This window comes from Amyelois transitella, chromosome 12 (genome assembly GCF_032362555.1).
Source record: "Amyelois transitella isolate CPQ chromosome 12, ilAmyTran1.1, whole genome shotgun sequence".
NCBI classification, from domain to species: domain Eukaryota; kingdom Metazoa; phylum Arthropoda; class Insecta; order Lepidoptera; family Pyralidae; genus Amyelois; species Amyelois transitella.
The window spans coordinates 7643925-7658625 of NC_083515.1; the positions used below are offsets into that span (position 1 = coordinate 7643925).

Sequence of the window (14701 nt, forward strand, 5' to 3'; positions counted from 1 at the left end):
CATACTTAAAGCTGTTTATTCACAAGATTATTAATAAGTGAATGATATGGGGGATTGAATTGAGATTGATCATGTAATTAAACTTTTAGTCTATGGTCTGTATTTTTAGTTTTCAGATTTTTTACCGTGGGTAACACAAGCAAATCAAGAGTTTTGACAGCTGTCATTCAAATCTGACCCAAGAAATTTTTCGATTTGCCCTTCATTTTTCTCTCTCGTGCGTACGTATCTACAATACGAATACCTACCTTCTTATTATTCGTTTAATTTTATTGACTAAATATAAAAGTACAAATATATTTCTTTTTAGAAATCCCATATTGTACCGATCCAAGCCATGGCCGATACTCAGGGCAACGACAATTCTACTTGCGTAGTGTGTTTCAAGAACGTTTTGTATTACTCGATCGGAGAGTGTGATCACCCCGTATGTTTCGAGTGTTCAACCCGAATGCGTGTCCTCTGCCTGCAAAATGAGTGTCCTATATGTCGACAGGATCTAGCAAGGGTAAACAGACTTATCAATATTTACTTACAAAGTTCCATTCAATTGTATACCTACACGTTGAAGTTCATCTGAGAAAATGCAATATTATGTCAGCCTTATCAAACTATAAATAATTATAGATAACGCTTAATTAGACGCAAAGATCTATTTCACAAGTTGTGATATTTTTTTTTTATATTTTGTAATTTTTTTTCTTAAATGAGTCCCAAGCTTTGCTTGCACTAAATGAAGCTATCAAGATGAATAACTGTTACATACTATATCAAGAGTAATTCTTATTATATTAAATAATAATTGTTATATTAACACTCTTAAGTAAACTTTTATTCAATAGGTACATATCATTTGTGTATCTGTTACAAAATTTTGTGTTCATAATATTGTGTAATAGGTACATAAAATATTATAAAGCAAAATGATTTGGGTAAAACTCTTGAAACGGGCCACCGCCGGAGAGGGGTGAGGAGGGGGGAGGGGATAACACCCCCCCTCCCGTGACCCCCCTTGCCGGAAGCCTATAGTTTTTTTTTTACAAATTCTTAAAGTTTTCATATAAAAAGGGGGGGGGATGAAAGGGTTCTGTTCATAGTTAAGTGTCTTTTTTGTTTTTACTTTTAAGCAAAGTTTTTGACTATTTTTTTAGTGCAAAAATATATTAATTAATGTATTGTACATGTTTAATGGACAAACTAATTATGTAATACTAAATTAACACAGTTATAATGACAAACCGAAAATATTGCATTTTGTTTAGTCAATTTTTAAGATTTTCAAAAATTCATATAAAAAAGGGGGGGCTTCCGGCAAAATAAATACTTGGGGGGGGGGGGTCATACAAACCCTTTTTTTTTGTGAATGATTTTCACCTACTACCAACTGTACTGATTATGATTATTTACCCTTTGTTGTTTACCCACAGAACAGATATGTTTCTCAATCTATTTTCCCCCTTTTCTAAATCTATGGCACAAAGCACTTAGCTCTCAATAATTAATCCATAAGACTAAAGCAGCATGTAGTCATTTAAATATTATATTTGTTAACACTAGTACCATTGAACAGTTCCAGGATGGAACTATTGATAATAATTTTTATCACTAGTTCTATTTACAACACATCTTTGTATGATTGTTTAAAGCCAATGTAAGGCAATGTGGTGAAGGTATAAATCTGTGTGATTGTATTATTGAGTACCTACATATCTACTACCTTGTAACTTAAAAGTTCAATCTATCTAATTATGAGCTTGAAAAAGTATTTAATTTAGGAGTCCTAATCTACCCATATTATTGTATGTCTTTCCCTTCAGAATCACTGAACTAAAAGTCCATAAAATTTTGCATACATATAGTGTGGAGTACAGAGAAAAACATAGGGTACTCTTCACATGGATTAATGAATCAGAATCCAATTTACATTTGCCAGCATACAGTAAATTGTAATACATTCTTTACATTTTGTAGCCCCCAAAAATGATTGCCCAGTGGACTCTTTAACACAAGTCAACATAGACTAAATTAAACAGATGACATTGTTTAAACATCCAAACAAATGATTATTAAAAAGAATTTCCTTCCACAGGTTATATTCACTGAAACCGTTTTGCCTTACAAGGAACTTCGAAATAAGGTGTTCAATGATAGGCTCTTCGAGCGACAGTTCAAAATAGGGTTTTGTACTCAAGAGATAAAGAATGCCTACGACAAACTGCTGGAGAACCACTGCAAGTTGTGTGACAAAATACCACCATTTCGGACATTTGCTATGCTCAGTGAACACATGAGAAAAGTCCACGAGAGATTTTTCTGTGACCTCTGTGTTAAACATCTTAAGGTTAGTCTTATAAATAACTTCAACATCTAATTATTATCTTTACTTCTTTGTTTACGTATAGTAAGCAATCTTTTAAAAATTCAATATATTTAGGAAGCTATGAATATATAAAGATATCGCTAAGGATAGATTTTTATAATTTTCGCGGGATCAAAAACAAATGTCTATTTTTCGATCTCGTCAAACTTTGAATAATGGTTTTCAGATATTCACAAGTGAACGGAAATGCTATACTCGACAAGAGTTAGGTCATCATCGGCGGAAAGGCGATTTGGACGACACATCTCACAGGCAAGTCTAAAGTCGCGTACACAGCGGGCTAACAAAAAGGCCTAATGAATGTTAGCACAAATGTTCATTAGTTCATTGTTCGTTTTTTTACGGCTGGTCGGACCACAACAAATGGTATTGTAAGGCTTCGATGTCCCAGTGTGTATGCAGCCTCACTAGCCACTTGAAACAGCTTATAATCAACAGTAAAATACAGGCAGTCCTCGTACTTACGGCAAAAAATTGTATTAATAACAAAAGATATACATGCTTTTATGCAAAGCACGGACCGTCACATAATTTTAACAATTTCAAAATTAATGCAAAAATGTAAAAACGATAGAAATGAAAATTTACTATAATTTTATTCAATTCTATTTTCTATTTCAAAATCAGTACCTGTACCATTAAAGCTATTCTGAGTAGTGTTATTACTAATGATTTATAAGGATTTAAAACCAACTTAAACACAACAGAGGCCATCCGCTCTGCGAGTTCTGCGAGGAGCGTTTCATGGACGCGGACGAATTATACCGTCACCTGCGCAAAGAGCATCTGTATTGCCATCTATGCGACGCTGACGGCCGCAACTTTTACTACGCCACGCACGGTGCGCTCGCGCAACACTTCCGTAACGACCATTATCTGTGCGAGGAGGGGGAATGCGCTGACCAACATCTTACGTCCGTGTTTCGAAGTGAAATCGACCTTAAAGGTAATGTTGATAGTTTATAAGTCTTTGTTTCTGAAATGTAGTTCTTAATATCGGACCTAATTTAATAACATGGTTCATCTTGGAATTGCTAAACCCAAAATTAATGCAAAATATGAAATAAAGACACATCTGCTCAGCACCACATATCTTTAGAATACATTGACATAGTTTGCACATTACGCAACCGAAAGGGATAACCAATGGCTAGTATTATCTGCTCAACAACCTTTCATTTAAATCGTTCCCGGAGGTATAAAGCGTTTCACGTTATAATAAAAAGCGATAGTTTTTTGCGCGAGAAAAACGGCGTCAAGCATGCTATGCCCAGGAACATAGCATAGCTTATTTATTTATCTTTCAATCATTTTGTTTAACTCAAAAGGGACAAGAAAGGTCAATGTTAAGTGCAAAGCCACTTCCACGCATATAGAAAGTCACATTGTTTTCCAGCCCACAAGGCGACGGTGCACGGGCGAGGCATGAACCGGGGCGCGGCGAGGCAAGCGAGGACGCTGGAGTTACAGTTCAACATCACTCCGCATCCCGTCGCCCATCGCGCGCCACGGTGAGTTTTACATATGACACTAGCTTTTGTGTTAGGCTGAACTTTTGTGGGAATTTTCAGATAAAAGAAGCCCTTGTTACTCCTGAAGGAATGTAATAGTGATGACCTTTTTAGTGTAGAAATAGTTGTCCGAATCCTAGCCAATGCATTGTTAAAAACGAACTTTTTGAATGGACTGCCTGAGCCTTGGAGGTTTATGTTTTATAAGTGTTTATTATAAAATTTAGTATTGTTGAGTTAGTATTCCGTAACACAAGTCTCGGCTTGCATTTGCTGCTTTTTAAATTTGTGTGGTTTATCCCATATTATTTATCACTGTAATATGCAAGATAATAATGATACATATACATACACATATTCACGTCTATATCGGCCATGTTCAGCTGTAAATATTCATGGTGGAATTGAGATTGAAATAATAATGAAAATTGGTAGCAATTAGATTTCCTAGAAAATACGCAGTAGAAATTCGGGGTGCAGCTAAACATAGTTATCCGCTTTTCTCGAACAACTTTAAATTTATGACAGTAACAACGAACAAAGACAAGAACCGCCTTCGCCGACGCCCGCAGTGTCGTCGCCTCACATCGACCCGCACAGCGACGCTCAGTTCCCGCGGCTGTCCGCCGCTCAGCCCGCGCCCAGTCTGATGCTCGGCGGCCCTGTCAAACACTACAAAGGTATGATATGATACACCACTACCACATTTGTAAGTCGCTTCGGAAATATTCGACGGCGCAATAAAGCCCATCCTACCGCCGAATCAAACTGAGTGAAAACTCAATGAAATAACGATCTTATTACAAGTACATTAAATTTAAATTCCAAAAACAGAATGTGTCTTGCTATCTTATTCATAATAGCGGCCAATTCTGTTTGCCGGTTCAAATGGCGCGCTCTGTTACATACACTATATTTTCGCGCCATACAGCGATATTGGCATAATAATATATGTACTTATATGTGTCTAATTTATCACCACCTTCATTTGTTTACCTTCATTTATAGAGCAAAAAATGGGCTTCATTTGTTCTTGAAGTTGAATTCATCTATATAGTTTTACATAAGATGTCTGTGTGCAGCGGCGGACGCTCTGACCCGCAACGAGCGCAACTTCCCGGCGCTGGGCCCCGAGGCGGCGGGGAGCTCCGCGCGGCCGCCGCGAGCCGCCTCGCAGCCCGTCGCCGCCGCCGTCCTCAGGAACTGTGAGTGCTGTGGTTCTTTGCGTGTCCAATCCTTTCAGGGAGAGAGAGAAACAAAGTATGTCCAGGCGTCATCTGAGAGGACACAAGTAGGTACAGTTCTAAAGGCCCTAACACTGGGCGTCTTTCGAACTTCGTCGGCTTGGTAGCACCTACACGGCGGGTATCTACCTGTATGATGGACATACCGCTACGTCTACGACGTGTCGACGCTAGTGGAACGATGACGTTCTAAAGACGTCCTGTGTGGGGAGACCCTTAGAACTAACTTTCTCTTCATCATCCGCCTGGCGTTCGTCTAAGTTGCGTCCTCTCTATTGAGGCCTGGGGTGTGAGTGTAAAAGTACACCTTTGTTTTTCGCTCAGCCAGGGGATCCTTTACCAACATGATGATTGTTGCACTAAGTGATCTATACTTATGACAACCATGACAACCATATTGAATAATTTCATTCTTCCAGCCAAACCCAGCGTATCGATTCAGCTACACAGTCAACCGGCCAGTGCGAGCAACTTTCGTTTGACGCAGACGAGTGGCAATCGGATCTCTATACCGCAGCATCAGAAGAAAACACCACTGTCTGATGATGACTTCCCGTCGTTGGGCAGGGACGATCATCCTAGCATCGGCGCAGGGACTGTTCAGCCTCCGAAGGTATACTCCTTGCTATTGGATATGTTCCCTTTTTTTTGCATGAGGATGCAATATCATATTGGCTTTGTGTATATGAATTATATCTTGTTTTATTCAGGTCGCGATGATAAACAGCCAAGAAATGAACGCGATCAAGAAAAATCAGCACAGCTCTCAATCCAAGAAGCCGCAGCTCAGCGGCGAGGCCTTCCCCGCGCTGTCCGGCAGCGGAGCCCCCGCCGCGCCGCCGCAGTGGATCACGGTCACCAAGCCCTCCAAACCTGCCAAGACTAAAGACAAACCTGCCCCTGAACCACCCAGGGCACCCACATTCAACCCTGTCGCAGACTTCCCTACCTTACCGGTCAACTCCAAAACTATCAACAATACCAAACCCAAAAAAGCCCCTGCGAATCCTGCCCCTACAATACAGAGTGACCCCAAAACGAGCAAGAAGGATAAGAAGAAACAGAACAATGCAAAGAAGGAAAATGTGAATGAGTTCGCGCATGTTAATGGAGCTATTGATAAGAAGATAGCCAGAGAAATGTCCTATGTAGGCATCAGTGTCAATAACAATTCTACAATTGAGCCTCAGAAGAAGGTTAAGACTATAGAGACTACTGTGAGCGAGGGGAATAGGAATGGACATGGAGACTTCTCACTGGCCGCGAGGGACTATCCGCCGCTGAGTGCTCGAGTGACTAGCAAGGAGCCAGAGTGGCCGTGCAAGAAGGAAAAGGTACTAGATTTCATTCGCCATAGACATTGATAACGTATTGCGAATTCTGTTTCAAAGTTTACAAACACAGATGAAAATATTTCGCAAAATGTACCATAGATTATCTGACAAAATCCTAGAGATTTTTAATATTCACCCAAAAATTGTGATACATTCAAATCATATTTTCTTATGGTCTTCCAGGTCTCGAACGGCAACGTCCCCCCCGGTTTCAAGGCGCGGCCGGCCTGCGACGGGCTGATGTTCACCAACTCGTCCGGGCAGACATTCTCTGCTCCCGTGCACGCCTACATACCGCCGCTGGACTTCGAGCAGAGAAATAGAGCACTAGTGAAGAAGTTCGCTGTGGCTTTAGGCGGCGCCGCGGCCGTCGAGGACTTCAAAGTGGCCTCGCGAGCTTACCGCGACAGCATCATCAACGCAGACGAATTCTATCAACACTGCAAGACGGCTCTCGGACCACAACTGGACTCTGTGTTCCCCGAGTTAGTGGCTCTCTTGCCGGACATTGCCAAACAGCAAGAGTTAGTGGTGGGCCGCGACATGGGCTCGAAGTTGGATACTTGCGCCACCTGTGGTCAGTTGTTAGTGCCTAGTGACAAGATCGCCCACGATTCCGCTCATTGGCCACCACTCGCTTCACGCTAGTAAGTCTAGTCACGTGATACCGCCGTCATGTTACGCATTTCAATACAAATTAAAGGACTTGCTCAAAATCAATCAAACCGATGTGTTATCGAATCATTGACTTTCAAACATCTGTGAAATTTCACGCATATGTAACATGAATAGATTAATTCTTGTTGTATGATTAATTTATGCTGTAGGACGTCTTGTATTTGACAACAATTTGGTATTTAATGTTATGATTAATTAATATTCATTGATCATCATTTATTATTTTTATAATTTTTCACTTATTTTACTTCCTACACTTTCTATGCCTGTTGTATAATTATTATTTTGCTATTGGTTATTACGAAATATACAGGTGCTTGTAAATTATTTCTCTTTTTTCGTTTGTCATTTTTTCAAATGTCCTTTGATCAGCTTAAAAAATCATTGTAAATAGCGTAGTAATTGTATCATGTTAGAATTTTGTATCTGACACATTCTAGTACAGTATCGCAACTAAGTTGAAAGTGATTTGTAATACCTGATATTGCTAAATGTTACACGATGTGTAAAATATATTGTTTCAAATTTAAAATGCTATTATATTTTTGTACTTTTCACTGGTAATTAGTGAATGTAAAATATTTATGTTGAATACATGTTATTTGGTTTCATTATGTGTATTACCTGGCTGCAAAGTCTAGTAAGAATAATTAGGTCCGAATGAAAAGCCTTTTTGTAGTTATGCCAATATATTTGGACAAAGACTGAAACAGAAGTCAAATATAATTTGTGTAATTTTATGAATAAATATGACTTTGACACAGTCTTTAAAATCCAATGTGAATTGCACTACTTATCGCTTTTTCCCCAGCCCAAGAATCCCTTCACCAGGCCCGTGAGGCCGGCGCCCTGTTTCTTGCCATCCGCAGCTCCCGTCTTGTCGTCCAAGTTGGGGAACTCTATGAAATTGCACGCTAAATCGAAGAACAGCGGCTTGCAAGGTATAGCCTCCATCGGTGGCGGCAACTTGTAAATATTCGGATTCTTTGTCAGCACCTGAGTGTCCTCGCGGTACTCATCCAGCCGGTCTACCAAAGGCTTCTTATCCTTGTGAGGCTTCCCGCTGGAATACTTGTTTTCGTCATCTTCCTCGTCTTCTAGAACGGAATCCGCGTGAACTTCAAACTTGCAACTCTCTATGTCTTTCTTCAAAGTTTGTAATTTTTCAACAAGCAATTTATCATTGAGCTTGCTAGACAGCGATTCTGTTGTGTATGTATTGCACCTCTCGAGCATAGCCAGCGCTTCCCTGAACCGCCTCAAACCGGTAAGAACCTGTGCGATGTAGAAGCAACGGAAGGCTCTGTAAGCTTTCATCTGTTGCTCGATCTCCTGCTGGTATTGAGCGTCATTTTCGAAGCCAGGTAGTTGCTGTAGCTCGGTGAAATTCTGGAGGATAATCTCGTAGAGACGCGTGAGGTCGTGCGGCCTCATTTTCTTGCCGTCGATCTGAATGTTATTCTTGCGCGCATGTTCTGCTTGCTCAACCAATAGGTTGTTCCTCTCAATCGTTCGAATCATACGGAGATACATGATGTAGGACAGCAAGTAATTGATTCCCGACATCTGAGTCTCGGACGCAGTTTTTAGTTTGGGATCGTTTTTGATTTCGTCCTTGATTGCGGATATGGCGTCCTTGCAGTCCATTAGGATGTTCTCGAGGATGTCGATCTTGGCCTGGACGGAGTCGGCGGCGGCCACGGATTTGTCGAGGTCCTGCAGCGCGATTAGGAAGAGACGAACCTTCTCGGGGCGAACGGTAACGCGGCGCCCGCGCCACTCCACTTCATGCATAACACCCGATCGGGACTCCCTGAAAGTAAAAAAGTACTCATTTCAAATAACAAAACAGTAAAACATTCGTTTGAACAGGCTAATCCCTGAAACTACTAGACTGCTTTTTCTCCACCAACTACATTTGAAGTATGTTTATCTTATCAACCCAGAAATAGACACTTTAATAGCTTCGTAAAGGTAGGGGAATTTGGAATACGAACTTTTCACAAAACAAATAGAGGTGTGTAAAACCCAACTTATAATGCGAAAGTAAGTTTATGCTTGTTTCTTTTATTTTTTCTTAACGCGTTATCTAATGAACTAATCTTCTAGACTTGTACGCGTATACATTATAAAAAATGAAGAGTAGAAAAGGACGTAGTAGGTACCTTTCGTCCTGGTAAAAACTATAGTCCTTGTGGGATTTGCGAAAAACTTGTATCCTTTTGTAGGTGGCGCTATTTTCGGGCGGTCAAAGCTACGTGTAAAAGTTTGTTGTGGATGAAAGTAGAAAAATGGAAAGATGTAGTCTCTGCCTACCTCTGTGAAGTCGACAGAGACTCCATAATATGTATATATCTTACTTGGCCTGTGCCATGAGCGAGTCCAAGTTCTCTATGAGCCCCTGCCCGCGCATCGCCACCAAGTCGCCGGCGGCCGACTCGTCGCCGATGTTGTACGCGCAATAACGCAAGCTCGGCTTTAGCTCCTCTACCTGGAAGAAAATTAGTCTTTGAATTCTTCTTGAAAAGTAAAAATCACTTGTGATTGCATTGTTATAAAAAATGTCTAGCTCCTCCGTGCTGCGGAGGATAATATAGGGTCTATTATTGGCACATATTTCATAATGGGGTTAATGAAGACAATTATTTGACACCAAAATGGCTAGTTGAGATATAGTAAAAATTTATTGTCTGTATAAAGTATAAACATTTTTGTATGGAGGAGTAAATAATTTTCATTCTTCAGCAGCCTCACAGCACAGTTACAGTTTATAGTCCGAGCAAGATTATTATAATAACAACTATAGATAGATAGATAAACTCTTTATTGCACCATAAGAAAAACAGATAATGAGGAACAAAGGCTATAACTATAATCTAAATTTGTACGATATAAATAAATATCTGACCTTCTGCTTGTAAACAAGGCGTTCGTCTTCGGGCAGGGCGGCACACAGCTTGTCCAGCACTAGTTGCGCTCGCTGCAGCGCTTCAGCCGCGACTCGCCACTGCTGCAGCTCCACCAGGAGGATCCCGCTGAGCCACGCTGCGTACGCGCCCGCCTCCAGCTGCGTGCGCGCATCGCATGCACCGCTTTCCTGTCAAATATATTCATTGTAAAGTTTGTAATGAAATGAAAGATCATGGTGTAAAAAGTGCATATCAATATGAAATAAACAAAGATTTAAACTTTGGTAGAAGCTTTGATTGCAGATAGGTATGTATAAGAATAACGACATGATTGTCTGAAATGTATAATTGTCTTTGTGTCTATTTTTTCATACTTAGTTTTAGTGCATCTCTGTTAGGTATATGTATGTCAGATATATGGAAGCCCACTTTTAATTTGCAGCCAAAATGTAGTGAGGTTTTACATACATATGGTCACGTCTATATCCCTTGCAGGGTAGACAGAGCCAACAGTCTTGAAAAGACTGAATGGCCACGGTGCTAACCCATCGCCTAAAAAATAATCCCCAGTTTATAAGCCTATCCCTTAGTCGCCTTTTACGACATCCATGGGAAAGAGATGGAGTGGTCCTATTCTTTTTTGTATTGGTGCCGGGAACCACACGGCACTTGAATGACGGCCAATAGTTATAGTAATAGCCAAGAGTAGCGAAGAGTCTAAATCGCGCAAATAAAGTTTTCACAGATTGGAGCATAAACACAACCTACGAAGAATAATGAACATGTAACATCCCTGTTACAATGACCTGTGGTCACCGAGCGACTGAAAACCAGCATGCAACTGCTCCATCTGCAAGGCAGAATGTTCTTCTACCTTCTATTATTTCATTACTTTTAATTCAAAACAAAATTTACCTCACAAAGTTGCAACAACGTCTGCGCATGGGAATATGCTTTCTTCAGACGCGAAACAAGATGGAACTTCTTACGGGGCTCCGTGTTGGCCTCCTGTCTCAGCTGCATAGCGTGCGCCCAGGCCCGCTCGGCTTGAAGAAGAGGCACACACAACAGACGGTTCTCAGAGTTCGATGACACCAGGTGGGTTGTGGTGACGTCGCGGCGGCGGTAGTGGCGCCTGTCACCCTGGGGTAAGTAAGGTAAGATTGAGCTTAGTTATGCTTAATAAACAGATGGAAATTTCTTAATAATCTTTTTTTTTTTCACACAAAAATAAAAATATGGCGGAATCTCTATTCCTTACTAATATTATAAACGCGAAAGTAACTCTCGTCTTCCTGTTATAATGCTCACACCTAAACCACTGAACCAATTTTATGAAATTTGGTACTAATGGAACCTTAGTAGAAAATTTCATAAAATTGTTTTTTTTTCACAATGAAAGGTATGGCTAAAAGGGTGAAAAAAGAAGGGCATGAGAGATTGTCAGTGAACTCTTCTAAAGAACAAGGTCACGGGCAACAGCTAGTATATAATAAGGAACACCCGCGCTCTACTAACAAGAGCTTTTTTGAACAGAATGCAGTGCAAAAAGTGGCCCTATGGCATTCTTTAAAAGTCAACCAATATAAATGTTTAAAGTTAAATAACTGAACCAATCTCCATTTACTTTTAGGCATTACATCTTTATTCCCTCCTGAGGAAAACAGTTTTGGAACAACTTAATTACCACATTTAGCCTAATGGCTTTAACTGAATATGTCATTCAGTTAGTGACAGATTGTTAAACCATGACTTATTAAAAAAAATTACAGTTTTTCACAATAGTTAGTATAATATGTCTTTATTAGTTTTATGTACAAATTAGCTGTACAGCAATTTGCTTCCATGGGAAGATTTAGAAAGAACGCAGTCTATATTACTTCTGAAGGTTTTGTCTGTCATTGTGCCAAATATTATCAACATTAGTTTTTGGGTTTATTCACAACAAAAATACAAATCTTTTCTATTTATAATATTAGTATGGATTGATATAAGGCACTAAAATCCCAATTATAGTTGAAGAGTATGGAGCATTATGTTTATGATGTAACTTTCTATTTTCTGAACAGTGTGAGCATCAGTACCTGTGGTATTTTGAGCACTTTCCGGAGACGTCTAAGACGTCTTGAACAATATCCTCTATACCTCTGGTAGTCTCCGTGGCGGAGACCATGTTGTTGCTGAGCATCCTTTGTCAAACGGAAAACTGATAAAGTGATTAAGGATTTTGGTTTTTGGCTATTTTTTACTATGAAGGCAGATGATGTAAGACAACACCCGCTTTTAGATTATCACATCTCTCTCTCTCTCTCTCTAAATATCCCGCATTATCAGCTACTGGCGTTGAGTCCAGTCCACTAATGACAACAAGTAACAACTTTCCACTTAGCTATGATCTTTTAGGTGATCCAAATGCTTTATTTTTTACGGTCGACTGCATATGACTTGACACGACTTTTTTTCTATAAAATACATAGAAATTATTTTTAGCACTAAATAAAGGTGCATAAATTATTCAATATGTAAAGGATACTTTCTAAACTAAGTAAAACAGGGGGCTTTTCATCTTCTTTTTCGGTATCATCGGGAGTTATAGGTTTGGCATCTCCGGCTTCATCTTCTAATACAACCATAGCTTTCGATAGATTATTTTATCGGTGGTAACTAGATTTATTTCAATATATTTCACTTTCTTCCACGCAATCGGTTTTCGTAAGTAGGTGCTTTTCTAGTTGACATGAGTTGGACGTGACGTGACGTGAAAAAACGAGAGTTGACACTTGACAGTATAGCAGAAGCAATATTACCAACTATCTATTTTATTGACTAAAGTTATCAAAGGATTGATAAGATTCTAAATGGATTTTTTTTCATATACTTCATTAATATCACAGCATGAGGGTATTGCTTAAGATGCGATCGTTAAAATTAAGTAACTTTCTCAGTAGTCGGTCGGTCAGGCAATGGGTGTTCAATAATCTTAATTCTATAAAGAATTTTTAGGTAAATGTTTAGGTGAATGCCTAGGTAGGTACATATACTCATTGAAATTTTCATGTAAGTCACCCAGTCAACTTTTGAGTGCCAAGTTTAGCACGACAGCCACGCCTTAATAATATTTCCGCTTATTCATGTTTCTACTTTAGCATTCGCCGCTCACGAAATATTCTTTGCATTCGCGTTAATTTTGACATTTTTGAATGAATGCACATCAATGTCATTTCGTTTCGTGCATTTCATTCTTCAATCAATTTTATTGAAGCAAGCAAGATCGTTCACTTTTTTTTTCTTTTCTTGTCTTGTCAGTTTACCCTGAGGTTAGTTTTGTTTGGTACACAATTTAATCTGTAAATATTACCATTATCGTATGATTCTTTGTTAATTAAAGTATTTAGTGACGACGTCCATATATTTCAGTGAATTAATATACTTATATTTTTTGATTACAGTAAGGACTAAATAAAAAATGGCAAAGTCTAAGAATCATACAAATCATAACCAAAGTAAGTACCTACCTATGTAAACATTGTACTTAACAACTAATTATTTTGAAACAGACTTTAGATAACTTCTCCTCCTCTCTACTTCTTTTGAGTATCTGTAATATCTTGTTTTATTTTTCCAGATCGCAAAGCCCATAGGAATGGAATCAAAAAGCCGACAAAGTTCAGGCACGAATCTACCCTAGGAGTATGTTCTCATTTATTCTTTTATAACGTATTTGCTTAATCAAGATTGAATACTAAAAAAGTATTTACTTACCAAAATCCTATTATATCCAAATTCTTGCTGAAAGATTAGGTCAAGATATATTATCCTAAACAGACGAGACAATATGAAGAGAGGGAAGCATGTGGGTGAAGCGAAAGAAGTGTTCAGGGATTGTGGTTAGTGGGAATGTGCAGTCTCTGTTATCCCTCTTATATAGGAAGAACTTGTACCTTCCTATCTATCATAGAACTGAAACCCATTGGAAAGTAAACTAATGTTTGTTATTTCATGTTTCACAGATGGACCCCAAGTTCTTGAGGAATCAAAGGTTTTGTAAAAAGGGTAACCTGAAGCCAGCTAAGCAGCTCGCGCGGGCAGCCGAAAGGAAAGCGACGCGTGAGGCCAAGGCTAAGAAATGAACTAGAATGTAAGACAATAAAACATAAAATTTATAACATCTTTTATTTCAATTTCAACTTATTTTATATAATTTTAAAGCCTTTAATTATATAAATTCTTCAACATGTTTAAAGATGCTTATAAAATTCTATAAGAGAACTAAATCCCCATCAGTAACATTGAAATGATGGCCAAACATGAGTTTTTGTACCTGGTTTTGTACTGGCCAATACAATAATGTCATTTCCCACTGCAGCTAAGAGTTAAACAACTTGTTTGCTTGTTACATTATGTAGAATTATTAGTTTGTTGGCCATTGAGATCAACATGGAAAATTTTCAAGGTTTAAATCTGCAATTACTGTAAGAAAATAAGCCCACCATTATTATTTGCATGGTGAGTTGTGAAATTATAAACTATGATATTTGTAATATTATGCAGGGCTTGTTCACATTACCAAATTAACACTAAAAGTAACTGTAAATAACATTAATTTCCAAAAGTTGTGACTGATACTGTTACAAGCGTGACATCG

The 14701-nt window shown here is 38.9% G+C and overlaps 3 protein-coding genes across 3 annotated transcripts; 2 read left to right on the plus strand and 1 right to left on the minus strand.

Moving 5' to 3' along the window:
* The first annotated feature begins 109 nt into the window (after nt 1-109).
* On the plus strand, nt 110-7758 carry LOC106142476 (E3 ubiquitin-protein ligase ZNF598). Its single transcript, XM_060947108.1, has 11 exons — nt 110-221; nt 311-508; nt 2090-2341; nt 2547-2632; nt 3088-3326; nt 3777-3891; nt 4420-4571; nt 4974-5096; nt 5555-5748; nt 5846-6469; nt 6653-7758. The coding sequence occupies exons 2-11, from the start codon at nt 338-340 to the stop codon at nt 7115-7117; spliced, it is 2421 nt and encodes an 806-aa protein (XP_060803091.1). The 5' UTR covers nt 110-221; nt 311-337; the 3' UTR covers nt 7118-7758.
* Nucleotides 7759-7809: 51 nt separating this feature from the next.
* Nucleotides 7810-12825, minus strand: LOC106142475 (signal recognition particle subunit SRP68). Its single transcript, XM_013344237.2, has 6 exons — nt 12590-12825; nt 12141-12262; nt 10972-11199; nt 10056-10244; nt 9508-9638; nt 7810-8960 (listed from the first exon to the last, which is right to left on the minus strand). The coding sequence occupies exons 1-6, from the start codon at nt 12687-12689 to the stop codon at nt 7937-7939; spliced, it is 1794 nt and encodes a 597-aa protein (XP_013199691.1). The 5' UTR covers nt 12690-12825; the 3' UTR covers nt 7810-7936.
* A 443-nt stretch (nt 12826-13268) lies between these two features.
* LOC106142310 (large ribosomal subunit protein eL29) lies at nt 13269-14222 on the plus strand. Its single transcript, XM_013344031.2, has 4 exons — nt 13269-13373; nt 13506-13559; nt 13682-13746; nt 14067-14222. Exons 2-4 carry the CDS (start codon nt 13523-13525, stop codon nt 14184-14186), a joined length of 222 nt encoding a protein of 73 aa, XP_013199485.1. The 5' UTR covers nt 13269-13373; nt 13506-13522; the 3' UTR covers nt 14187-14222.
* The last annotated feature ends 479 nt before the right edge of the window (nt 14223-14701 follow it).

Coding starts and splice junctions, on each gene's coding strand:
- LOC106142476 (XM_060947108.1), top strand. CDS start 338: ATGGCCGATACTCAGGGCAACGACAATTCTACTTGCGTAGTGTGTTTC. Junction 3,327..3,776: donor AAGTGAAATCGACCTTAAAG/GTAATGTTGATA, acceptor ATTGTTTTCCAG/CCCACAAGGCGACGGTGCAC. Junction 5,097..5,554: donor CGCCGCCGTCCTCAGGAACT/GTGAGTGCTGTG, acceptor TCATTCTTCCAG/CCAAACCCAGCGTATCGATT.
- LOC106142475 (XM_013344237.2), bottom strand. CDS start 12,689: ATGGTTGTATTAGAAGATGAAGCCGGAGATGCCAAACCTATAACTCCC. Junction 12,263..12,589: donor TGTTTTACTTAGTTTAGAAA/GTATCCTTTACA, acceptor TCACTTTATCAG/TTTTCCGTTTGACAAAGGAT. Junction 11,200..12,140: donor AAGTGCTCAAAATACCACAG/GTACTGATGCTC, acceptor TACTTACCCCAG/GGTGACAGGCGCCACTACCG.
- LOC106142310 (XM_013344031.2), top strand. CDS start 13,523: ATGGCAAAGTCTAAGAATCATACAAATCATAACCAAA. Junction 13,560..13,681: donor TCATACAAATCATAACCAAA/GTAAGTACCTAC, acceptor TTATTTTTCCAG/ATCGCAAAGCCCATAGGAAT. Junction 13,747..14,066: donor GGCACGAATCTACCCTAGGA/GTATGTTCTCAT, acceptor CATGTTTCACAG/ATGGACCCCAAGTTCTTGAG.